This window comes from Rattus rattus, chromosome 7, assembly GCF_011064425.1.
Source record: "Rattus rattus isolate New Zealand chromosome 7, Rrattus_CSIRO_v1, whole genome shotgun sequence".
Classification (NCBI taxonomy): domain Eukaryota; kingdom Metazoa; phylum Chordata; class Mammalia; order Rodentia; family Muridae; genus Rattus; species Rattus rattus.
The window spans coordinates 104,525,309-104,553,065 of NC_046160.1; the positions used below are offsets into that span (position 1 = coordinate 104,525,309).

Consider the following 27,757-nt stretch of genomic DNA (forward strand, 5'->3'; position numbering starts at 1 on the left):
CCTTCCTTATGGGTGTTCCCCTCCCAACCCTCCCCCCCTTGCTTCCCTCTCCCCAACAGTCTAGTTCACTGGGGGTTCAGTCTTAGCAGGACCCAGGGCTTCCACTTCCACTGGTGCTCTTACTAGGATATTCATTGCTACCTATGAGGTCAGAGTCCAGGGTCAGTCCATGTATAGTCTTTGGGTAGTGGCTTAGTCCCTGGAAGCTCTGTTTGGTTAGCATTGCTGTACATATAGGGGTCTCGAGCTCCTTCAAGCTCTTCCAGTTCTTTTCTCTGATTCCTTCAACGGGGTCCTGTTCTCAGTTCAGTGGTTTCCTGCTGGCATACGCCTCTGTATTTGCTGTATTCTGGCTGTGTCTCTCAGGAGCGATATGCATTCACTTTTTGATCATCCGTCTTGAGTTTCATTTGTTCTAGGCATCTAGGGTAATTCGAGCATTTGGGCTAATAGCCACTTATCAATGAGTACATACCATGTATGTCTTTCTGTGATTGGGTTAGCTCACTCAGGATGATATTTTCCAGTTCCAACCATTTGCCTACAAATTTCATAAAGTCATTGTTTTTGATAGCTGGGTAATATTCCATTGTGTAGATGTACCACATTTTCTGTATCCATTCCTCTGTTGAAGGGCATCTGGGTTCTTTCCAGCTTCTGGCTATTATAAATAAGGCTGCGATGAACATAGTCAATTGAAGACCCAGAAATGAACCCACACACCTATGGGCACTTGATTTTTGACAAAGGAGCCAAAAGCATCCAATGGAAAAAAGATAGCATTTTCAGCAAATGGTGCTGGTTCAACTGGAGGTCAACATGTAGAAGAATGCAGATCGATCCATGCTTATCACCCTGTACAAAGCTTAAGTCCAAGTGGATAAAGGACCTCCACATCAAACCAGATACACTCAAACTAATAGAAGAAAAACTAGGGAAGCATTTGGAACACATGGGCACTGGAAAAAATTTCCTGAACAAAACACCAATGGCTTATGCTTTAAGATCAAGAATCGACAAATGGGATCTCATAAAACTGCAAAGCTTCTGTAAGGCAAAGGACACTGTGGTTAGGACAAAACGACAACCAACAGATTGGGAAAAGATCTTTACCAATCCTACAACAGATAGAGGGCTTATATCCAAAATATACAAAGAACTCAAGAAGTTAGACCGCAGGGAGACAAATAACCCTATTAAAAAATGGGGTTCAGAGCTAAACAAAGAATTCACAGCTGAGGAATACCGAATGGCCGAGAAACACCTAAAGAAATGTTCAACATCGTTAGTCATAAGGAAATGCAAATCAAAACAACCCTGAGATTTCACCTCACACCAGTGAGAATGGCTAAGATCAAAACTCAGGCGACAGCAAATGCTGGCGCAGGATGTGGAGAAAGGGGAACACTCCTCCATTGTTGGTGGGGTTGCAGACGCTTTTCTATGTTTGCCATTGCTGTATTCCTCGTGTATCTGGCATGGCCTGGAGAGACCCTCACTGCCTATTGTCTCCTGGGTATTAACCCATTCTGTTGGGCAGATTTCCTACAGAATCAATATGAAGATGAACTTTCATGTAATAATGCTATTTAGATCAATAGATTTCATAATTCCTGATAATGATTTTATAGAACTCCTGAATTGATTCAAGTAAATATACACCCCCCCCATGCAGAATAAGAAAGGTGCAAAAAGAGTTCTATGAACCTTTATGTGTCATAAGCACGGAATTGTACTAGGAAGAGAAGTATGTTTGGGACCAATGTATGACCAAGGAAAAACACTCATTCCAAGGATGAGGCCACAGGTGTGCAACATAATAAATATAAGGCCATGAACATATAAAACTATTGCTTTAAACTTGAAATAAGCTCATAGAATAAAAGACAAATAAAACTATTGCTTTGAACTTATAACCAACAATTCTGCTGTACCTAACTTCCTCTGGTTTAACATTTTATCTCTTTTTGAATGAAGTAATTCTTTTTCTTATATGGAAAACTTTGTTTTAGGTAATACAAAAAGGACTAATAAAAAAATAATAAACTAATAATAAAGTTGTTGGAGCGTCTCTCCACCAACCTCATATGTGCATATATATTCATGTATAAGGTGGTTGGGGCTCTGCTCCACCCACTAACTGTATATACATATGTAAGCATGTAGGATGTGGGAGTCAGCTCATCAGAACGTTGCTCTGTCCATAAACTGTGTATATAAATGTAGGTATGTATATATGTAGGTATGTGTGTATGTATGTTGGTATTTGTATATGTTTGTAGGCATGTACATATATGAAATTGGTATGACTTGTTAAAGTCCCCTTTGCTTCATCCATTGAATGTGTGTATGACTTTGTGATTTATTTTTCTTTCTTGCCTGCCCAGAAAATTAAGGGTTGGTTGGTTGGTTGGTTGGTTGGTTGGTTGGTTTGTTTGTTTTTCTCATCATCTGCAGCTATCAGCAGGAGGCAATCACCAGAAGCAGTAAGCTCTGGCCCCAGAAGACGAAAGAGAATTCAGAATTTCTTGAAGGTTACAAGTAGTGCTAGTCTCGAGCTGTCAGGGCCACCAGCTATGAACGGATCCCACCCCATTTTTCCTCTTTTAATTGCCTGCCATGATCAACAGAGGCCCTGAACTGTCAGAAGCTACAAGATTTTGACCCACTGCTAACTCTACACCCCACCTCAGTTTACCCTGGTGTCAAAGCTGGTATTTGACACTTTCACTACTTAAAGAGCTACCTATATTGAACAAAATAGGCTAAATACTGGGAATAAGATCCAGAGAAACACACAGTGGTCAACTTAAGAAGATTCAATTAACACCCAAAAGAACAGAGGAAAACCTGTCCACCCCAACTTGTGGGAAAGTTCAGCTCTTGCTAGGAGCCCTATGCAAACATGAGTAAAAGTAAGACCACAGCAATAACGCAAAGCATGTCTGACTCTTCACAAACAAGGTCAAAGGGAACAGTTGATCAGAAGAACTGCAGAACTCAATCTGCAGGACTGGAAAGGTGGGGGGGTTATTGGATATGTTTTATTTACATTTCAAATGTTATTTCCTTTCCCTGTTTCCCATCCATAAGCCCCCATCCCATCCCAGTCCCCCTTCTATAAGGATGTTTCCCCTCCCCAATTACCCGCCTTCCTGCCTCCCCGCCCTGACATTCCCCTACACTGAGGGGTCCAGCCTCGGCAAGACCAGAACATCTGTTACTGCGAGCACAAACAGTCTGAGGAAGTGAAAGGAAACTAGCCAGCCCAGGCACAGGAAAGCATGGACAAGACAGAAAAGACACATATGGAGTCATCTCATTCGGCTCCTTCCAGCGGCTAACTCTCATCTGAGCACACTCTTGGAAGCAAAGTCAGCTGCGTCTCTCCCTGTTGTTTCTGGGAAACAAGATGTTCTTCATATTCAGTCGTCGGTTTTCCCTTCTGCTGAGTCTTCTTTCTTCCTGAAACACCCCCAGCCCCACCAGGACCACATTTGTATCCATCCTTGGATTAGCAAGTCTTCTCTTTAACTTCTCTGCTGCTTTACTGTGTGGCTATTTGAGCTCTATTTGTTTTGTCTTAGCCAAAGGGATCACAGAATGAATAACTTGGTATCTTTCATGAGCTGTAAATTCTCAGTCATTCATCAGTTTTACTCTGTTCTCTCCTCTTGTCTCCTGCCCTCGTCCTTTCCTTCTTAAGGGTCTGGTTTGGTTGAGACAGTGCCTCCCACTGTAGCCCAGGCTGGCTCTATAATCTTCCTGCCTCGCCTCATGAGTGCGGTGACTCAGAGCAGGAGCCACCATCCTGGCACGCATTACTACTGTACTGCTGTCCTGGCTCACCCTTCTGGTCTTTTACCAGTGTCTCGTCTGTGTGGTTCACCCTTCCACTCTTCCGTAAATTCTCTTTGGAGATCTTCCCTGGCTGCCTTTTCATTCGTTCTCTTTCCAACTGCCTACCAGCTTCCAGTCAGTCCTCCCACTGAAAGCTGTTTGGTTACTCATGTCAACTGATTTTCTAGGTTTAGCCATTTTTACTTAGTTTTCAATTATTTCTCATATGGTTTGTGAGTATATTACCATGATTGTTCATCGTCCTGCTGTTACCTTCCTGTCTACATTTTCTTTATTTTTTCAGTCCCAGTTTATATTCTCTTGTGTCTGCTTATTTCTTTTATCACACACACACATGTGTATATATATATATTTAACCATAGTTATCACATAGAACACACACACACACACACACACACACACACACACACACACACACACAGTTAAAACTCTGAAGAATGCATCTTCCTTCAGAAGGTGTGTGATTTTTCCCTCCAGCAGGAAGTAAACTAGAGTCAATAGAAATCCCAAACTGCCTCAATCCAGGTAGGAATAGGAATTTTTCTGTCCCCTCAAAGGCTGGTCTATTCTCAGTTTCAATCCATCATTTCTCTTAGATTACCCTTTGGGGTCACAGCTGATTTTTGCAAGGGCCTAATCTAGGTTTTACATTTCCAAGTGATTTCTGATCACTGATGTTTTGAGGCCACCTCTAGAATTAGCTATGTTCTTGAAGGAGGAAAAGAGTTCTAAATACAAAACTGGTCCCACCAGAGCCCGAATCAAAGCCTCACTACCTCAGCAGCCCCCAGTCATCCAGAGCATCACTACTGCATTTCTTTCCCTTGCCAGTTGGTCTAGAAAGGGAACTGGTACCAAAGCCAGGACACGCCATGTGAAAATCTCTTAGATGTGAGCAGGCTGCTAACAAATCCTAAGCTACAGCTAAAGTAATAAAATATAGACAGACAGACACACAGAGAGACAGACAGACACAGACAGATAAGACAGATAGACAGATGAAGGACAGGTATATGCAGACAGAGATATACATAGACCAGACATAGACATAGACACAGACACAGACACAGACACACACACACACACACACACACACACACACACACACACACACATATATACATTGTAGAACAAAAGAAATAAAGCATCACTTTAAAATCTAGGAGCAATGATAAGTACTGGAAATTAATCACTCTAGAAATTGGATAAAATTTAGAATAATGTCCAGCCTAATGCTATAACTTTTCATAGGGAGCTGGGAGATGGCTCAGCAGTCTAGAACATTGGGTACAAGGTGGCAGGAGAGAACCAACTCCTGAGAGAGAGTTGTTTTCTGACTGGCCATGGGCTGTGAACGTGAGCACATACACAAACACATGAATAAAGTAAATTTTAGATGGGCTTCGTAAATGTTTAATAATAGGGATTTTTAGACAGATTAAAGAAATTACAAATAAATGTTTGGCAAATGCATTATGAGCACTTAAACATTAGCATAATGAAGCATGCATGATTATGTTCATTTTTTAAATAATGAACCTCAGCCTCCAAAAGGTTTAATAATTTGTTCAAAGTAACTGAAGTAATTTCTAAGGAAAGAAATCAGAATTCAATTTCAATTCTGACTCCAAAGACTACATTTCTCCCATAAGCCTCAAGGAAATTCCTTTTATGTTTTGCATGTGAATGCAGGGACACGGCAGAGGTCAGAAGACAGCTTCGCGGAGTCTCTCTCCTCACCGCGAGGGTTGCAGGGACAACATGAGCTGCCATCCTTGCACAGACAGCTCCTTTACCCTGAGCCATTTCCTCACTTTCTGGGGGTTTTCCCATCTATTTTCACATCTCATAGCTTCACATGAGAAACTTGGAGATATATTTTTCAACAAGAGAATAACCTAATTCAAAACTCTGAAGTACATTTATTAAAATAGACTTAATAGAATGTAACTAATTAAATTTCTTACCCACAGACCACCATTACTTAGAGTTATTGAAAGACAGGACACCTTACATTCAAGCACTTAATCAGTGCAAATCAGGCAGGCAAAGAGCTGAAACCTTCAACTCAGGGCTACAATAAATGGCTAATGTCTGGCTAAAACCACTTTGTTTGGTGTCATCAGATACTTTTGACAAGTGACACCTATTAGGAATTCGTTCTAATGCTTTGTCTTGATTCAGCCCCCAAATCAGGAATCTGCATGTCTGGACACTGAAGGTCTCTGTCCCCAATTGGTTTTTGATTGATTAATAAAGGACCAATGGCCAATGGCTGGGTAGAGAGAGGCAGGACTTCTAGGTTCCTGGGAGAAGAAACATAAGGAGGAAAAAGAATGGATCTAAGCCAGAAGAAGGGAGTAGATCAGACCATGCTGGGAAGGAACAGGAGGGAGTTAACAGTTAAACTGTAGGTACAAGAAGGAATGCAGGCCCCAAAAGGGCTGCCCAGAAGTGTCTTGGGCAGCAAAGATATGAGGGATACCCAAAAGGAGCCAGGGCAACAAGATAAAATATAGATTTAAAAGGTGCTAAGTCAGAAATGCCGAGGAGAGAATTTGCTGGCTGCAGGGAGGTTTAGAAGTGCTCAGCCATTGAGCTAGTCAAGGCATAACAAAATTAGCTGGTGTGTGTGTGTGTGTGTGTATGTGTGCCTTTCATTCACCAATTCAGAGAGCTCTTGGGTGGATGACATGACCCACCAAAGCAGATTAACTAATTCACTGTTACAAAACCCACTAGATTAAAAAAAAAAAAAAAAAAAACAACCTGGACTTTATTTAACATTCACAAGAATTCACATACCAGATGGGACCTTCATATTATTCCCAAAGGAAATTGTTGGTGGTGGTTTTTGTTTGTTTGGTTGGTTGGTTGGGTTTTTTGTTTTTTGTTTTTTGGTTTTTTTTGGTTTTGTTTTTTTTTTTTTTTTTTGGTTTTTTGTTTGTTTGTTTACTTTTGGCTTTTTAGTTTCTATTATTTTAATATTTTTATTAAATTATTTTATATATTTACCTTCCCTTCCCAGTTCCCCATCCCAGAGTTGGTCACCCCACTCTCCCTCCCCTCTGCCTCTAAGAGGGTGCTCCTCCATCCACCCACCTCCACCTCACTCCCCTACCAGCATTCCCCGGGACATCAAGTCTCCACAGGATTAGGGACATCCTCTTCCACTTAGGCCAAACAAGGCCTCACTCAGTCCTCCGCTACACATGTGCCGAGGACCACAAACAGCCTGTGTATGCTCTACTGTTGTTCTTCCTACGGGGATGCTATCTTTTTCAGCTCCTTCAATCCATCCCCTAACGCTTTCATACAGGTCCCCAAGCTTGGTCCAGTGGTTGGCTGTAAGGATCTGCATCGGTCTCAGTCAGCTGCTGATAAAGCCTCTCAGAGGACAGCCATGCTAGGCTCCTGTCTGCCAGCACAGCATGGTATCAGTATAGTGCCAGGGCTTGGTGCCTGCACATGGGATGGATTCCACATTGGGCCAGTCACTGGATGGCCTTTCCCCAAAGGAAATTTTTAATCAAAGTATGTATTAGAAAAAAAGTAACCTATTAGTGCAAGTTTCGATGTTATAATTTGATTTTATGTCTTTACCCTGTCTTTATCTTTAAAATGAACTTAATTAACCCACTGCTATGAAGCAGGACTATACTTTAATACCTATTAATATCTATTAACTACCCAAACTCCTACTGCAGGCAGTACTGCCTCCATGCTTAACACTCAGCCTGAACATGGCCCACTTCTACATCAATGTGAGCATAGCCTGTTCTCTCACTAACGGTAGTGATCTAGGAGAAGCATGACAAAGCTAATCTGCTGTACAGTTCTTGAAATATTCCAACACTGTAAAGAAAAACATGTTTCAAATCTGCCCATTAATATTTGAATAAAACCTATGTCATCCTATGTGACTTAGATGTTCGCAGAGCTCCCGGGAAATTCAGAGTGTGAAAAATAACCCAGGGACAAAAGCTTCGGAAGCCCAAGGCACAATGTACAACTACACAAGGTCACTGACCAGAACATCTACAAAAGAGCCGTGTGAGGAAACCTGTGGTACTGGAGAAGGGGAAAGCCTGTGCCGCTACAGGTGACTTGGACTCTATTCCCCTGCATAGCAGTGACAAGAGCTGTTTTCTAGACCTCAGTCCTAGCTCACACTCCCTCCCAATTCCATTCTGTATGGGTTCCAACTTGCTCTCATTCCAGGCCTTGTGCCACCTAAGATATAATGACTTTATGATGCTGGGTCTATTTTCAGTAAGTGCAAGTGGTCTCCAAAATCTCAGTCCCTGGTGTGTGATCATATAATCTCCCAAATTTTCAATTTAAGGTCCTCATTTCCAGAAATATGAAGTTACAGCATAGAGAAATAGCTTAACCTAAGAGCACATGAGTTATTACAAAGAACACAAGTTCACCTCCCAGGACCCATCTTGGGCAGCTCACAACCAGGGTGAACTCCAGCTCCAGGGGATCCGACACACTCTTCTCAACTCTTTAGGCATGGACATACACACACATAAATAAAAATAAATCTTTAAAGTTACACCATCGGGAAACAGTGAGTAACCATGTCAGCTCAGTGGAGTCACTGAGTCCTAATGCTACATTCTGAAATGCACCCTGCTGTTTAAATGTCACTGAAAAGACCACAGGCAAGTGAAGGACCAGTCTGTGACCCAGTTTTCTTATCTTAAAAATGAAAATATAAACATTATTTCTTACAGCACTGTAAGAAGATAATATTTAAAACCCAAAGCAGTAGGGAAATTCCTAAGAAGACTACAGAAAGTTAGACACTGCTCCTGTATTAAAACCAGAGACTTCACAATTCTCCACATGACCCATCAAGGCCTTCAGAGACAATAAGCAAAGAATTAAAATTAGGGCTGGATGCAGGAGTCAAAGGCAGCTTACTGCAGAGAAACCTGTACGGTCTTACTGCAGAGAAACCTGCACGCATGATCTTGCTCATTTGTGTGACCGATGATAGCCAAAGCATGCAACCAGCCCAGCACCCACCAACAGATGGTCAGGAAAATGTGATATACCGCATAAATGTGCATGTATGTATATAGACACATAAATGCATGCACTGGAATATAATTCAGCCATTAAGAAAAATGAAGCCATATCATTTCCAGGGAAATGCAGGTCATTGTGACAGTAAATTAAGTCAGACTCAGAAGGACTAAGTGACATGAGAGGGAGCTCCTTGAGAAAAGAAGAGCAGAATTAATGAAGAAGGCACAGTGGGGGATGGGCAGAGTATGACCAAAGTGCATCCATGAGTGACAACACCATGAAGGGACCCAACACTTCGTAAATTAATGCATGCTAATAAAAATTAAAGTGAAATAAATAATAAACTTAGGGTTGCAGATTATAGAGTTGAGGGCACAACAGTAAAATACGGAGTATTCTGAGACAGCGAGGCGAAAGGACCTAACAAGATCCCACTCGGGGCTGTAAAGACCACAGTGAATACCCATCGTAGTTGCCTTGTTAGGTGAAAATCAGCTCAGGACAAAGCCACCACCGCAGATATTCATACTTGCAAGCTGTTCCCCTTACCCATCGATAAATTACAGTCGCAGAGTGAAGCCACCAACGAAGATTTAAACAGACAGCCTGCATATCCATTTACTACGGATTAGCATAGTCGTTTATAAAATCTAAGTTAATAATAAAAGCTCCTGTCTTTCCTAAGGCAAAAGAGTGGATTCTGAGTCTCTTTATATTTTAAAAGAAAAATGCTAATTCAAGTAGGCAATGGGTATTCATCATTGTGAAATGTTTTTAACAGTTGAGTTATCCCTAGCGAAAATATATGAGTCTATTATGTTGCATATACATAAGGCTGGTAAGATAGCTCAGAAGTAAAAGCACTTACTGCCAATCCTGATAACCCAAGTCAATCCCTAGAACTCCAACAGTAAAAGGAAATATCTGTTCCTGCATGTAGGGAGCCGTATTGGATTTGGGCCTGGCCGCTTTGTGACTGCATAGCTCAAGGTGGCTACGTGACTCTGGGCTGTATGGCCACAGATGCTCACCCCTAAGGTGGCTGCTGTAAGGTTATGAGATTGTTGGACAAAAGCCTCTTCCAGGAAGATTCCGGGAGCGATCACAGGATGTTTCAGCCTGAGCAAACATTGGATGTCCCTGAGCAGATTACTGAACACGTCCCTGGAAGACTGCTGCCTCTTTGTTTAAGGAGGATATCTTGCAGTTTAGTGATTCACCTTATATCCTTGGGCACTTCCCAATACTCCCCCACCCTAAGCTTCAATTCCTGCCTCAGAGCTTTAAATGCTGTACGTTCCTCTCAATAAACGAGACCTTGACAACAGACCCTTGCTTGGTCTCCTTCTTTTCTCCCCCCGCTTGACCCTCAGGTAGCGCCTCTTCGGACCCCTGAATAACTGGACCTGCTGGACAGGTCACCTGCAAACTGTCTTCGATTTCAACACACATTTTAAGGCACGTGTACACGTGAGTACACACATACATGCACACGTATTCATATACACACATGCACACAATGAATAAATAAAATGTAATGCTTTTAAAGATTGCTTTACTTTTATTTTACGGGTACGACTGTCTTAGCTACAGGTATGTGCACCATAGGCACGCCTGCTGCCCACGAAGGCCAGAAGGGGGCATCAGATCCCCTGCAACAGTAGTGATAGGTGGTTATGAGCTACCGTGTGGATGCTGAGCACTGAACTTGGGTCCTCTGAAGAACAGCTGGTCCTCTTAACCACTGAGCCATCTCTCCAGCCCCAGTAAAATGTAAAGTGTAATTTACAAAAAAAAAAGTCCCTCAGTTGCTATGGTGCTTGCCATCCAAGCATCAGAACCAGAGTCCAATCCCCAGCACCCACATAAAAAGCAAGGGGTGGTGGCTCCTAACTGCAGTTTCATCCTGGAGAGATGAAGAGCGGTAATCCTGAGGCTCACTGGCCAGTGTGTCCCAGGTCCCAGGGAGAGACCTTGCCTCAAAATGACAGACACATCTTGAGGAACAACACTCAAGGATGACCTCTGGCTTGTGTGTGTGCATGCACACATACAAAGTTAAACATCCACAAACACAACATGGTAATTTGGCTGTTTTAAAGGTGGACAACTTTGTCATGTGCTTTGAGGGCTTGAAGATTATAAATAAAAAGACCCCAATAAATGGAATTTAAAAAAAAAAAAGGACAGGGCCAATGAAGATAGAGATAAGATATTTTGTGTCTGTTGTTGCTGTTGTTGTCCTGTTGACAAAAGGTTTAAAAGAAGAAAAGAAAAATCACCGCGGTCCTGACTAGCTACAGCAATTAGTCCCATGATCCATGGACATGTCAGAGTGACAGGCCACTAACCACCAAGCGTCACAACAGAACAAGAGCTTAAGGAAGCCAGAGAGGGAAAACTGGACCAGGCTAAGGAACAAGCATAGGCAAAAAGACGCTGCTCGTCTGGGTCTTTGTTGTACGAGTGGCTGGAAAGAAACCCTGTTGGGCTGAAGAGTCACTCACAGAATCCGGTGGCTCACGCTAGCTGCAACCATGTTTTCTGCTTCCTGTTTTCTGTTTCCAGCAAATAATTATGTTCCAATTTTTCACAAATAAATTAAAAAGGAGGAAGATCTATTATTAATAAAGTAACCTAAAACAGTTTATGTACTATCTACACACATAAAGTCTAGGCTGGGTCTTTCAAACACATCATAAGTCATAAAAACCCTGTAGGTGCAGAAGTGTGCACACTTATTTTCTAAGGGAAAAGTACAGAGAAGCCCTGTTTCCTTCTGCTCAATTAGTTTCCAATTTCAAACAAATAATAACAACTACAGTTCTGCTTTGCAAGAGGAAAGCAGGTGGTCAATCACAGCTTAGGACATATGTGACAATTGGTATAGCACAAAGATACATAAACCATTGCTATACAAATGTAAATCCTTCCTGCTACAATGTGAACACTACTCCTTCCTTCATAAAGAAGGAAGACACTTAAGTGTGTTCCCAAAGGCGAGAGTGCAAATTCACAAGGAGCTAGTGGGTGAGGGTTAGGCTCCACAGGCTAGCTAGCTGTATTATTTCTTTCACTAAGCTGCAGTTCAGCCTAGCATAAAACCTAAACACCCATTTTACCTTACATGCCAATTACCTCAAAAAGCATAGAGAATCTAGCAAAACATTAATAAAACTAATAAATTTACTTGTGAATTCTGACCTTCTTTCATGGCATCTGAACCAAACATAAATTGTCATACCTTTGAAATGGCAATTTTGAAATATCTAGCAAACATTTAAGAAATCATACTCATTAACCCACTACTTTTATTTCTGTAATTCCCACAATCATACAAATACATATACACACCACACCATACCACATGCACACACACAGGTAGAGATAGAGATAGATAATACAGTAACGGTCACTATTATATTGTTCATATTAAAGGGCAAACATCCAAACTATAGAATATTATACAACTATACAAAAGGAGATTATAGTAGTTTTATTTCTGATGCTATAATAAGATATCTTGACCCATAACCATATATTTTGGATATATATATATATCCAAAAAGGGTCTATTTTAGCTAACAATTCCAGGTTATAAGCTGGTGGCTCAGGGTTGGGGATTTAGCTCAGTGGTAGAGCGCTTGCCTAGCAAGAGCAAGGCCCTAGCAAGGCCCTGGGTTCGGTCCCCAGCTCCGAAAAAAAAAAAAAAAAAAAGCTGGTGGCTCTCAACCTTCCTAATAATGTGACCCTATAATAGAGTTCCTCATGTTGTGGTAGCCTATAACCATAAAATTATTTTCATTGCAACTTCATAACTATAGTTTTGCTCCTGTGTGAATCATTATGTAAATATCTGTTTTCTGAAGGTCTTAGGTGACCGCTATCAAAGGAGCATTCAACATCCCAGGCGGTTAAGACCCACAGGTTGGGAAGCAGTGTTAGAGGCCTTTATGACATGGAAATAAATAAAGGCAGCAGGAGTTTGAAGCAGCTGGTCACATGACGATTACAGTCAAGAGCAGAGAAATATCTGGGTGCAAATTCATTTGCTTGCTCACACTCAGTGGGGTTTCCCTCTCTTCTATAGCCCAGGAAGCCAAGTCCATGAAGTGGTGCTGCCCGCAGTGGGCTGGATCTTTCCACATCGATTAAGACAATCCCTCACAGGTGAACCTAGAGTCCAAACTGATCTAGTCAGCCCCACACTGAGATTCTCCTCCTAGGTTGTATCAGGCTGACAATTAAGTAAAGTAGTCTACACAAAGTAGTGTGGACAGCAAAAGAACAGAAAACATGCAGATGTTATGCTGTTCCACTTGTTAAAGCAACGAGGTATATGCACATAGGAGTACGCAAAGTATTTGGAATGGCATACAAGTAATTATCTAAAGTGCTACCTCTGTGGAGTACGACCTGAAAGTTTTACTTTTTAAAAACGGTAGACATAGGATTGGAGAGACGGCTCTGCAGCTAAGAGAACCTGATGCACTTCCAGAGGACCTAAGTTCAATTCCCAGCACCCACACGGCAGCTCGCAACTGTCTGCAAGTCCAGCTCCAAAAGATCTGACATCCTCATGTCAACACACATAAAATAAAGTTAAATAAATGCTTTAAACTGCCTTACAGTTTTCAGTTTAAACTTAGTAAAAGAACTCAGATTTCCCACTTGGATTCAGCTTGACTTCTTTGGAAGAGCAGACAGTGCTCTTAACCACTCAAACAGATCTCCAGCCCCAGTATGGCAGTTTAAAATGTATACTTACCATCGCTATCTACTAATCTCACTATACTCCCAATCCCCTAAGTACGAACCTTCTTATTGTTACCTACTTATCCTACACGCCCACTCCCCTAAACACACATTTGCACATGGTGAGCAAACAATGCAAGCAGCTGAAACCTTCCCACCTGCCCAACAGCACCCGCCTGTCCAATGCTGTATTCTCGATATCGCCCAAGCATCTGATCCACTTGTCGCAGATTCCGAGCAGTGTCCTTGGGAAAGAAAGCATTCGATCAATCATCCCAAACACTATTTTTCCAATCAGTTTTAGTATTGTCAAAGAACTAAGTCAACTTTGTAAAAGGTACAATTTCTGCCAGGTAACTCAGATTATCAACAAGGTCCTACATACCAAATCTCTACAACACGGCCAGAGAAGCCCAGATCCATCTGCAGTTTATTTATTAAAATCTGAAGCATGTCATTTACAAGTCTTTATCCAAAGTTCCATACGTTCAGAAAGAAACCACAAATTCAGGCTGGAGAGATGGCTCAGAGGTTAAGAGCACTGACTGCTCTTCCAGAGGTCCTGAGTTCAAATCCCAGCAACCACATGGTGGCTCACAACCATCTGTAATGGGATCTGATGCCCTCTTCTGGTATGTCTGAAGACAGCTACAGTATACTTACATAGAATAAATAAATCTTTTTTAAAAAAAAAAAAAGAAAGAAAGAAAAGAAACCACAAATTCAAAAGAATTCTCTTCAAAAATCTGTGCACACTTTCCTTACAACAAAGCAACCTTGAACACTAAGAGTTAGCAGAATGGGTTATGTGCATAGCAAGGTGGAGGCCAGGATGGGCTGCGCAGTAAGAACACAGTATGCATGTAAGAAAACAGTATAGGAAAAGGAAGGGACGGAGAAAAGGAGAGAGGGAGGGAAGGAGGAGAAAAAGAACAGAAAGAAACCCTGAAAAAGCAAATGTCCCCAAATATGTAAAGAAAATGAGTTGTTAGGTCTCTTGTACTCCAGTGACTTCCTCACTATAGAACTCGATTAAAAGACAAGAAAATGTGCCCTCTAAATCTTTTAATGAACAATAGACTTATTTCTAATCAAAACAGAAAGTTTCTACCTAAATATGATTGGTTTTATATAAGAGATTAATAGAGTGGCTTCTTTTAAATATGCCTACTTGCTAATGTGTCTCTTTGGCAAGAAGGATCCAAATTCTAAAATTCCGTTATTATATAACTTAAATACACCTACAGAAAAGAGGTGCTTGTTAATGTTATATAAAATTATTATTTCTCCAACAATCACTCTCTTCCCATCTAGCATACTAACCCAAAGCAATTCGAAGCCAAATTTCCTGTTTATATGGGTAAGGCAAAAGCAAGGGATTCATCAGTTGGAAATAATTTTGTTTCTGGGTTTGTTTCCCATGTGACCATGCTACCCATCCAATGCACTTTCCAAGCTCTTTACATGGAAAAGATCGAACTGCCCGACTCAAACTTCCAAAGGCTGTCAGAAATTATCCTAGACACCAAAATGGCATCTCTATATGTGTTAGCCATCCACCGATAACCTGCTTCCCCCAACCTCTCCAAGGGGCACGAGAGCACAGGAGGCTAAGCAGTAGTACTGGACTACTTCACTCCCACAATACTTTACTTGCAAATGCACTTTTATCCTATCACAAGCTATCGAAACAACCTATCAGCTACTTCAGGTATCATCGCCAGAGATAATGGCCACTAGAGACCAATGGTCTCTAGAACTATACCTATGTAACTCATATGTCAAAAGGAATTCTATAGATGTGACTTGAGTCTAGAGCAGACTTTCTCCTGGATTACTGAGAGCACAAGATGAAACCACAAGTGTCCTTGAAAGAGAAAGGGTGTCTGGCAATGTGGCTCACTGATAAAGCACTTGGCCCAGCAATGTGCAAGGCCTGAGGAGATCCCAGAATACCAGAAAAATAATCAGCAATGGGGGGGGGGGAGAGAAAAAGGAAAAGAAAGGCAGAAAGGAGGACACAACCAACCGAAGGGACTCAACCACTATGATGGCTCGCTTTGAAAACGAAGGAAGAGCCCAGACAAGGTACGTGAGAGCTACGAAAGGCAAGGAACAGAATTTTCTCTTTCTCCTGACCTACAGAGCTGGGAAATAATAAACTTGGTTGTTTTAAGGCTTTAGCCTGAGGGTCATTTATTACAGTACAAAAAAACAATATACTGACTGCAACCATTACTTGGCTCAGACTATTAAAAAAAAAATCTATCAAATGCAACCACTATCAAACTAACCTGTAACGTACTGGTTATGGTGTTGACCTTTGCGGTGACATCTACTGTAGAACGACTTCCAATTCCCCTTTGAACTGACCTGGCTGCCCATCGACTCAATCTGTCACGATAGCGGAAGTGGTCGGAATCACTGGATGATTCTGCCATTGATGTATACAAATCCTTCAAAATAAATCCAAGTCAGGGTCAAATAAAAACACACAGGTAGGGAGCGCACTCCTGACCTTGTATTTTTAAGTATTTGTTACAATAGTCCTTCAGCAAATAGACACACAAGAAGACACAGCAAATTACTTCCCATGTAATTCTGTTTCCCTGGCTCGCTCTGCTCTGAGAAAACTGCTCCCAGACGGTTGCTGGGGGTTATCGATCCCAAGTACCAAGCCCTAAGATGAGTGCTCTGCTGCCACCATTAAAAGTACTTCCACATACAATGTGTCACAACACTGTCAACGACTCGTGCTCACAGACAAAACAAAAACATTCTCTGAAGACCTACACTTTGGGAGTCTAGGGGTGACTTGGTTTTGACTTCCAGCCTCGATGTAAATGCTGGGTATGGGGTGAGAGGGGATCCCTAGAGCAAGATAACTAGCTAACCTAGCCAGATCGGCAAGTTCTGGTTAAAGAGACCACGCCTCAGTATACAAGGTGGAGAACAAAAGAGGAAGGCAAGGGACCATGAGACATCAACCTCTGACCTCTGTGTGCACAGACACAAAGGAGCACACACATGCTCACATGAACTCACACACATGTGAACATGTATACACCACATGCACATGAAAAAAGACTCTAGTCCTTAATATTAGTCCAATATCTATTCTAAGCTATAAAAATATATCTCTAAACATAAAAATATGACAGATACCTGCAGGAACCATAATAAAATTCCAGTGTGTGGCAGAATGAAAACTCTCCTACAGCCCAATTTAAAATTGCAGAATTAAACAAATGCTTTGATACAGAAACAAATTTTACAACAATGCATTTATAAGAAGATGCTGGCCCAATAGAAGGCCTCCCTACCAGAATATATGTTCAGCAATGGGGAATTCTCTAAATGTGCTTTTCTCCCACCATTACCTCAACTGTCTAATTAATTCATCTCAATTATTTGTGCAAAATAATCTCATTTCAGAAAAATTATTAATAGAAGTTGGGAGAACCAACTATATCTAGAACAAAACAGCACCATAGAAAATTATGTTGATCAAAGCAAAAGCTGATTGAGAATTAATCCGATAATTTCATCTTCTGTCCACCCTCTGTTATAGGGTCAACTCAGTCTTTAACATAAACTGATATAGTTTTCCTAAAATCCACGTGGACATTTTTTCTGGCTTATAATGCACAGTGCGATGAAGTTTTTCTTTCATGACAGAATATTCTGAGTCTTTTGGACTTTTATTTTTATTGCAGCCTGGAAGTGCATAATAGTGTCTCTAGAGAAGATAAAGGACTTTTGCTATGAATTTAGGGTTTTTTTTTTTTTTTTAATTAAATTACAGTGTATCTTCACCACTTCAGAAAAAGAATCCATGAATTTCCAAACACTTCACGCAAACTGAGACCAAGAGCTGCTGAGCACCCTGCAACCCACCCTGTACCCATGTCCTCAGCTCCCTCCTCCTCAGGCATTGGCCTACTGAGTACAAGTCCAAAGGTACCCGTAATGGGCTCCCTCCCACTTCAGAAACCACGAACAAGAAACTAACACTGAAGCAACTGTTGGGCTCTGCCTTTGCCAGGTCACAACTGTTTAAGTTCCCCTCCCCCACCCTTGCAAAACAAATGTATATGACAGCCATGATAGTTAAATCTAAGTGCAAATGTGATTAGATTAATAGATACCTGGAGTACTACATTGATTCTGGGTGTGTCTGTGGTAATATTTCTAGAAACAATATGATTATAAAGACTTCTGACCTAATAACTAATGGATTACTTTCTTAGTAGGATGTGGGAAAGAGTAAGAGGTAGGACATAGTTGGAGGAACCGGCTGACTGTACTGCCTCTTTCTCCACTGCCTGTCTACCAAGAAATAAAGGAGACTGTCCACGCACGTGCCATCTCCAGTGATGTTCTGGACCAGCAAGCACAGACTGAAGTCTGTGAAACTGAGCCAAACAAAAGAATCTTCCTCCCTTAAGCTGCCTCTCTGTCTGTCAGGCGTCTATCACAACAAGAACCGGAAGTAATGCAAGCTCTGAAATGCCTTTGCCTTTCAAACTCTGGAAACCCACATGTGCACCTATCGCTCAGGAATCTCCCCAGTGTGCCCTTGTACTCTCTTTCGAGCACTTTCCATCATTTTCTAGCAGTAGATGCAGAAAGAATGTGTATTATCCCAAAGCCAGCTACCACAGGAGGGAGGCACTTATGAGTGTTTACACAGACAAGCCAATTTGATTCTCACAACTTTATGAGGCCCTGCTGGGCCTCGGGGTCTAGCTTTGTAGAAGAGTCAGCACCAACAAGACAGTAATACATAATAATAATAATAATAATAATAATAATAATAATAATAACAGTAATAATAATAAATAGTTCTAACTCAACTATTTCCTAATTTACAGAGAATGCTGCAGTAGGAGGGAAGGAAGAGCCAGTTCCACACAGTGGTTTCCGGCAGCAGGCTCTGGATTCCCCAGGCTTCTCCATCTTCAGTGTTCTGCTCCTTCCACTGTACCAGTGTCCATCACATAGTTTGCATGAGTAATCTTAATGATTAATAAGAACTGCCAAAAAACGCAGCAGAGCACAGTGTTCTATCTACATGGCTATAGTTGCTTCAATTCTTCATCATTTGTCAGGATGCAAATATGAAGGAAAAGCAGAAATGTAAAACAGTAGCATGAAACCTTAAACAGACACAGGAGAAAACTACCTGCCCTCTCTCCTACATTTCACAAAAAATCCAGGAAATGAATCAAACCATTGGCCTCCACGAAAGGAGTTTTGGTTAACTAATTTTCCTGTCACTGATAAATGAGGAAAAGAATAATTATGCATGGGATAATTATCGAAGTTGTACTGTTACTTTGTTTCCCGTTCCCATCAACCACACTGCTAGTAAGCACAGGAACCGGAAACAAAGTAACAGTCGTTAGGACAAGCTGGTTCTCGGAAGCAATGTTAATCATCGGAGTACCAACCATGTTAATCATCATCTGCATTTCATTTCCTTGGATACACTGAACATGGGACTCTTCAAATAAACAGATAATTTTGAACTTCAGCTTGACTAAGAGTACCTAAAGTCCAAACTGTTATAGTTGTTTTTCACTATTTGAGAAAATTATTAAAGTAATTAGGACAGAAAATGACATAGGAAAACTGGATAGGCACACTACCTAGAACTAATCACTATGACAAATTTCACTGTACTGTGCTTGTAATTCTTAAAGTAAAACATTTAGAACATTGCATTGTAAATAACATCTTAGAATTCTCTTAACTCATCTCTACTCAGCTATTGTTTCTGCCCCACCTCTTCAAGGAAGACAGACATGATTTCATGTGGAGCACCTTATGCCATGCATTTATACTTCTAACGCTGGCAGAAATTTCTCAAAATTTTTTATAGAATGCACATTATGAGTAAATTATGTTAATAAGCAACCAAGCAGAATATGTAAAGTTAACTGTATAAGAGAAAATCATCATAGAACTAATCAAATTAAGAGCAACATAAATTACCTCTTCCCATGCCATAACACACAAGGAGGAAGTCCGATCACTTACCCCAGCTAGGATTACATACTTTCAGTGAGATACTTTTCGGCATGAGTCTCACAGGTGCGCTCTAAGACTTCTGTCAGGAATTTCAGTCACTCTGAGCAATGGGAGCTGCTCAGACTCCAGCATCTGGTGGAACTCCTGCGGGTGTCAACATTTAAAGAGATAAGCATCTAAGAAACTGTGTGGTGTTTTTAAAGACATGAACATTTGGCAGCCATCTAAGTGACTTTTATTACCTACATTTCACAAAGAGTAGACTAAAGAATAAATATAACGATATAGATTACTTCCATTGCTAACAAAAACTTGGCACTTCCTTCCACTATTAACAATTAAAAGGTTAAGAATGACTCCCATAGCAAACTTAAATGGAGGCCTAAGTGCCCCAACACAGAAAGCAGCCATGTGCCAATGATACTTGCCTACAAGAGTCATTAATCTATCATGCCCCCACACACAAAAAAAATCTCTTCACATGGAATTGCTGGGGAAGGAAAAGAAGAAACCCTGGAGACTGCAGTTGGCACGAAGTGTGCACCTATGTCAAAAGCAAGGGTAGATAGTAGAGCTGCTAATGTGGACAGAGGAAATCTCATGGGTTCCAACTGAGACACAAAACTCCAGGCATCCAAGGGATGCTGGGGCTGGGGAAAGTAGCCTTCCTCTAGGGAGAAGTCCCCTAGTGGGTTATCCAATACCAAGTGGTCGGCCCTGAAATCATAATCATATACATGCAAGCAACATTGGACTCAGCAGGTTGTTGGGTAAGGGTGTGTGTGTGTGTGTGTGTGTGTGTGTGTGTGTGTGTGTGTGTGTGTGTATTTGTGTGTGTTTAACAATATTAAAAAAGAGGCAAGCATAAATTTGAAAGCAAATGGGAGTAAGGTGAGCAGGACATGGAGGAGCTGGAGGAAGGAATGGGGGAGAGGAAACAGGGAATGGAGAGAAATGATATGATTTTATTTTGATAACGCTTTTCTAAAGCTAGGGTAGATGTATGGAAGCCCCAAAAAGAAAAGCACAAAGCATGGCAATCAATGCTCTTTATTCATCGTTAACAATATATCATTTTACACTACACTTTAAATTTAGCCCCAAGATTGCTGGCACTAAAGAAAACGGACCCCAGAAACCTTTCTCCCAGTGAAACTCGCCAATATGTAGTAGTCAGAGCCATTTCATGGTGATAAACACACTGAGAGGTAACAAAAGAAAACAAATATGCACACCCAAGAAAAACCAACAAAATCGTCTACGAAACATAAAGTAAGCAATGAAGATATCTGTCTGATCTACTGCTTCCACCACATAACAATGTCTATGGCGAGCCGGGTCTCAGAAGAAAGAGCACCCCGAAACTCTTCTAATGCAGACGTGCAAATTGATACAACACATCTGGCCATGAGCAGACAACTACCTGCCAAGAACTGTTTGTACCTTTGACCTAGTAATTAAATATTCAAAAATGATCCCTAAACAAAGCTAACTGAAAATTTGTTTATAGACATAATTGCTGTGAAGATGCACTAGAAAGAAAATAAAATCTCTATAAATTCAGAATAAAAAAGAATGGCTAAAACACAGACTGTCCCGTGGGACGGCCATTACTATACAATGGAACTCTACAAAGGGAAACTACAGAGCCACTAAGAACCTGTCCCAATGAACAGTTGTTGCCAAAGCAAGGCTAAAGTATGAAAACCTGCAAACAAATTCAACATCCTTCCTTCCAAGAACTCTCTTTTCCATGGTGGACCTGTTTCCTTTTCCTGCCTGACAACTTCCTGACCCCATTTCCTAGTTCCTGACGCCTACCTCGGCCAGGCCATTTCATTAATTCTCACCCAGCAATAGGCTGAAGAAACAAAGTTCACAGGAGCTGTCTCTGTATTTCTCTTCAGCCACAGAACCATGCACCATGAGTTTAAATGAAAAGAAACTTTCTTGTGTTGTATATTCTCTTTGTAGTTATGCTTCAGGCCAATTATTTTCAAAGCTGGCTAACTAAAAGACACAACCCAAAAGCCAGAATGACCATACATCAAAGTACCGTTTGAAAGCATGAGTGTGTATAGGCATTGCATATGGCTGCTTTGAAGAATAAACTAAGAATGGTTCCTGAGTGACAAATAGTCAACGTTGAAATCTGAGGCTTAAAGAAGCATTCAAAGCTAGGTGTCCCTATTGAAGAATGGGTAACAAAAATGTGACACATTTATACAATGGAGTAGAGTATTACTCAGCTGTTTAAAACTACAACAGGAAATTGGCAGTCAAAAGGACAGAATGAGAAAAAAAAAAAACAAAGCATCCTGAGAGAGGTAGCCCAGACACAGAAAGACAAACACGGTGTGTGCTCACTCACAAGTGTATATTAGCTGTAAAGTAAAGGACAATCATGCTACACTGCACAGACCCAGAGAGACTAAGTGACAAGGAGGGCTCAATGGGGACACACGGCTCTCTCTGGGAAGGGAATACACAATAGATTTTAAGGGTAGACTGGAGGCTAGTGGGGATGGGAACAGGAGGGATCGGGTAGAGGAAGGATGGAGTCAGAGAGAGCATGGGGAGAGACAACTGGGATTGGGGGGCACTTGGGGGACAATGTAAGACCCTTGCAGTGGGAACGCCCTGGACTCTGTGAGAGTGACCCTAGTGAAGACTCCTGTAGTGGCCATTCCTGGTTGTCAACTTGACTGTATCTGGAATGAACTGCAATCCAGCACTGGAGGGCTCACCTGGGATTCTGATCTTAAGGCTGGGAGATAGAAGGTTTGACCTGGATCTTGGCATGGAGATCTTGAGGCCAAGTGTCTTTGAATCTCAGGAGCCTAAGGCAAGGAGATCTCTGAGTTCAAGGTCATCTGAGACAAAGCAAGTCCCAGATCCAGGCATGGTGGTACACACCAAAAATCTGGGGCACGCCTTCTGCTGGAGAAGGACACTGGAAGAAGAGGCTCTCTTCTTCGCCTGCCTGCCTTGTGGGACTGAGCCACTGCTAGATCCTTGACTTCCATTCACAGCTGCTGCTGACCATTGTTGGGGAGTTTGACTACAGACTGTAAGTCATCAACAAATTCTCTTACTGTACAGAGACTACCCATAAGTTCTATGACTCTAGAAAACCCTGACTAATACAGAGCCTGAACCTGCCATATTCTGTTACTAGGCAAGGCTCCAGTGGTGGGACTGAGACACCAACCCAGCCACAAAACCTCCCATCTACAATTTGTCCTACAAGATGCCTACAAGATGTGCTGGGATAATGGTGGCACAAAATTTGTGGGAGTCGCCAACCAATGACTGGTCTAACTTGAGACCCACTTCATGAAAGGGATCCCATGTCCAACACTGCCAATAGCCTACAGACCCAAACACAACTGGCAAAAAGTAAAAAATAAATAAAAGTTAATGAAATAATTCCTAATGATATTCTGCTACTCATAGATTGGTGCCTAACTCAATTGTCATCAGCCAGGTTCATCCAGCAACTGAAATACTGAGACCCATAGCCCACAGACAAACATTAGGCAGAGCTTGGGAAACCCAACAGAAGAGAGGGAGGAAGGATTACAGAAGCCAGAGAAGTCAAGGACACTATGAGGACACAGCCCGCAGGATCAACTAAACAGAGCTCTTAGGGGATCACAAAGGCTGAAGCAACAATCATGGAGCCTTCATGGGTCTACACAAGGTCCTCGGCATATATTTTAGAGTTGCGTAGCTTGGTCTTCTTGTAGAACTCCTAAGAGTGGGAATGGGGCTATCTCTGACTCTTCTGCCAGCTCTTGGGACCCTTTTCCTCATGCTGGGTTGCCTTGTCCAGCCTTGATACCAGGATTTGTGCCTAGTCTTACTTGTTAGGTGGTGTTCACGTGTTTGGTTGATATCCCTGGGAGGCCTGTTCTTTTCTGTAGTGAAGTGGTGAAAGAGTATATCTGGGAAGAGGGGAGATGGGAAGGGAAATAGGAGGAGTGGAAGGAGGGGTGAGTGTGGGGGGGTGGATTGTATGAAAGAAGAATAAGTAAAAAATTAAAAATAAAAAAATAGAAAAAATAAACAAACAAACATTAAGACAAGTCGAAACAGTCTATTTTGCCCCAGGGAAAGTTTTCATCATTGCTTTAAAAATACAAAGGAAGAACAATTCAATTGGATGAAAAGTCCATTCTCATCACCATAATGTCACAGAGATACACAGCAGCAGAAAAGTATGAACCATCAAATCTGAACAACCTAAGGAAAGTGAGGGTGAGAAAAGCATTTCCTTCAGCTGCAGAAAAAAATACAAATTACTCTTCTGCACCTCACCAGCACCTCCCTGTGCGACAAAACTCACTGTCAAGAAAATACATTTGCTTTTCAGACCAGAACAAGGCTCAAGAGAGGACTAAGACCAGTGACCTTGGGTAAAGGTCTATAAAATCATAACAAAAGCGGTGTTTGAATAGTAGATGGCAGAGTTCTGAGAATAGTTTACTTAGCTGCTCCTAATGCATCGACTCTTAAATATATAAATATTGTTGCTTTTGCTTTAATGAACCTTATAAAGAAGACATAAACCACCAGAGCAAGCAATGAACCCCATCCATTCATCCCATCTAAACAAATGGCCATATGTAGCCCTGGACGCTGAGACTAGCAGGAGTAAACTGCTCTCAAGCCTTGCAGTAAGAGGGCTGGAGTGAGCCTTTAGAAACTCAGTCCACTCCTTTTGTTATTTGACCTAAGGAGCCATCAGACTGTCTTCATTGTAATGAGGCACATTTGTATGTATGAGAGCCATGATTTATTGATTCTCAAATCTCTTCTCCTCAGAGTCGGTTTAAAACAATTAGGATTTGCAAGCTGTCCCATAAAAGATAAGCACCCAGCATCAAGGGTGATATTTCACAAAGACTGACTAGTGCATGTTAAGTGCGTGATTGCTTCTATAGCCTCCGTGCGCCTCAGCTGTCCCTACCCAAGGCAACTGTCCTCAAAAAGATGTTCAAGGTAATGACATTGATATCGAGAAGGGAAATGTGTTTTAAACTTAATCATCAACCAAATCCAATTTTCAGAATGCATTTCTCCCTGTCTCAACAGCCATAGAGCTTGGGGGTGCAGTTCACCGTTCAGGTGAAAAAGTCACCAAGTTGGCAAAGGTTGTCATGTACACAGCTGTCGGTGAGCTGTTCCTTTTCTCCTCGCATCAGTGTTCTTCTGTAACTTCTCACCTCAGACTCCTGCAGTGAATTTACACAAGCTCAAAGTCAGCACCCAATCCATTAGCCAGTCCCACATATGTAGGACAGCAAGGTACTCCGGAAACCTCTGAACCAGAGACACTCAAAACAGGCTCGGCATTCATCCTTTACGAATCTTTACCACATTCATTGCAGGGCAAAGATAACCCAAGGATGCCAGCCTACCCTTGTCATCACGGCGCGGAGGAGGCAAAAAGGAAGGAGGCTCAAAAGTTCAAGGCCTGCCTGAGCAACTTAGCAAGACTGTCTCAAACACTGGGAGCTGGGGATGTGGCTCGGTGGTAAGAGCGCTTGCCTAGCTCCAGTGCTAGCACTGCCAAGGGGAGAAGGTACACAGTCCTTGGCGAGAAAGGTGGGCAAGAATATTGTGTAAGAGAGGTAAGCCCCAAGACAAAGTACCTGGGGTCAGCTCCGAATCCGGCAGCCGACATGGAGGATGAGGCTGCACAGAGCTCATAGAAGAAATGGGGTGTGGTCAAGACCTACCTCAGAGAAAATCGAGAGCCCAGACCCACAGAGCTTCCATCCTTGCACCAGGGCAGCTCTGCTGGTATCTGACATACATGCTGTGGATGTATACATACATACTCTATGGATGGATGGATGTTTTTTTAAGAATTCAAATATAAAGGCTGGAGAAACATGTCAATAGCTAAGGGCCTTAATGTCTATTTTAAAACATGAATCTGAAAATAAGATACTTCAGCTGAAAAGTCCAATTTCCAGTTTTTTGGGGGAAAAAAAAGACCATCAGTGTGGTGGACTGATTACCACGGGAGCATGAGTGCGCTTGGCACGGGCGGACTCACTCCTGCCTGTTCACTCCAGTCTCTTCTACAGCTGCCTCACACAGTGTGTCTTTAGACTGACTCCATCTCGGTGACTGTGCAAAGCTTATGAGCACAGTTGTGAGGAATCAATCAGCAGAGACACTAGGAGATAGTCTCCCACAGAGCGCAGAAGGAAGGCACGGCAGACGTGCTCTCCGACTTCATGGTGAACAGAACGTTAGGCTGACACTCCGGCAAACATCTAAATTACCCTGGCCTGCAGACTTTAAAACTAGGAAGACATTTGCTACTTGACTTTAAGCAAGCTACAGAGAAAAGCCCTGCACTAACATGAAGAATTAAATTGCGGTGTTAATACATTAAATTTCACCCAAATCTTCACCTATATATATCTCTTCTTCTCCTGCCTTAACTGTTAATTATATATAATATAGAGGTATACTTGCCTAGCCTGGCTCTCCCACCTCTCTTATCTTCCCCACCTTAATTTCCTGACATGAGACAGAAGTGTCCTAGAGCAGCAGATCAGTCAGCTGCCCTCAAGAAAACAGAACAAGTCTAGCCAGGCTAAGTTAACCTACAGTGGAGGACTGAACGTTTATTGTTGTATGTTTCCAAGGTTTTGTTTGTTATACAGATAAGGCTAACTGTTATGAAACGTATTTTACTAACATAACAATTGACTTGCTTTGGTTCTGAAAAGAGTTATTTGCTGAACTTTCCTCTCAATCCAACTAACTTCCCCTGAGAAAACAGGATGGACTCAGATTGTAGATATATGTGACATCCCTTCCAATGATGGAAAGAAAAAGGATACAATCAAGCCAGAATACAAGCATTTACACACACACACACACACACACACACACACACTAAAGCAGGTAGTGTAGCACATGACGGCCTATCATGTTTTGAGATGGGGGAAGCAATCACAAAAGTATAAAAATTCAGTGATTTGTAAAAAATTAATATAAAAACAAAAAACCAAGCTATTTTTCTACATCACAAAGCACATTTTTCTTCCTCCTAATTTCAAAAGAAACTAATTGATTTCCTAGTGAAGGAAACAATTGTAACTGCCTCCTAGTGCCTTTTCCTTTAATTTACACCCTGCTTTAGAACTCTGAGAGGATTTTCATTAGCATTTTCTCATGATTTCTATGGCAATCTTGTAACGATGATATAATTACAACCTTTCTTATGCTGTAGAGAAAGATGGTGTTTGAATAAAGTACAAACCCACGATTACTTTGTTTAAAAAAAAAAAAAAACAATAACAGAACTTCCCATGACTAAGCTGAGGTCTGTGAATCACGACTTCAAGACCCCAGCTAGCCAGCCTTCTCACAGCCCTCGCCAATGCCACGGAGTCTTCTCTGGTCCACTCCCCCTACTTACTCAATCTACTCACTGCTTCAGGCAGAGCAAAGTACAGCCTCCTGAAGTCTTCCACCTCTAGGCAGAGGTACTCTTTCCTTCTCACAGCTCTGAGATCTCAGAGCTGCCTATCTCATGTATTAAACATCCCATAAAGTCGTGACTTCCTGTACCACAGAACTTTTCAACTATGTCACACTGCACTCACCATCAGGTCAATGCCAATCTTACTACTTCGTAAAATTTTTTCAGTCTCCGTCCCTTTCTCAAAGGCTACATTCCTAACCATCCATCCTTGTCTCCTACTTCCCAGTCAAGATTCAAATCAAAAGAAAAGCCCTTTAGAAAGCCTTCCTTCTCTGCCCAAGCCCAAGTCTGGGCCGAGTGCACTCTGCTGTACTCCCATGGTGGGAGTACACCAACCCAGCCTATGCAGTTCTGGACATTTACTATCCATCCGTGAACCCCAGAAGTCTCAACAAAGATGGACTCAATGGCTTGCTACAGTTATATGTGCCTTATCCACACAAATGTTTACTTGCTTAAAGCTTGCTCTCTAAGATTCCTACATCAGTGGTTCCCAACCTTCCTAATGCTATGACCCTTTAATACATGTTCTAGTAACGCCAACCATAACATTAT

The 27,757-nt window shown here is 41.8% G+C and overlaps 1 protein-coding gene across 1 annotated transcript in view; it reads right to left on the minus strand.

The window, feature by feature from the left end:
- Cep128 (centrosomal protein 128) overlaps positions 1–27,757 on the minus strand; it is a 348,062-nt gene that overhangs the window by 314,718 nt on the left and 5,587 nt on the right. Inside the window, exons 3-5 of the mRNA XM_032908227.1 lie at positions 19,699–19,833; positions 15,951–16,112; positions 13,815–13,901 (exon numbers count right to left, since the gene is read on the minus strand). Of these exons, the coding sequence (XP_032764118.1) occupies positions 13,815–13,901; positions 15,951–16,097 (234 nt within the window). The 5' untranslated portion in view covers positions 16,098–16,112; positions 19,699–19,833. The remainder of the gene's footprint in view (positions 1–13,814; positions 13,902–15,950; positions 16,113–19,698; positions 19,834–27,757) is intronic.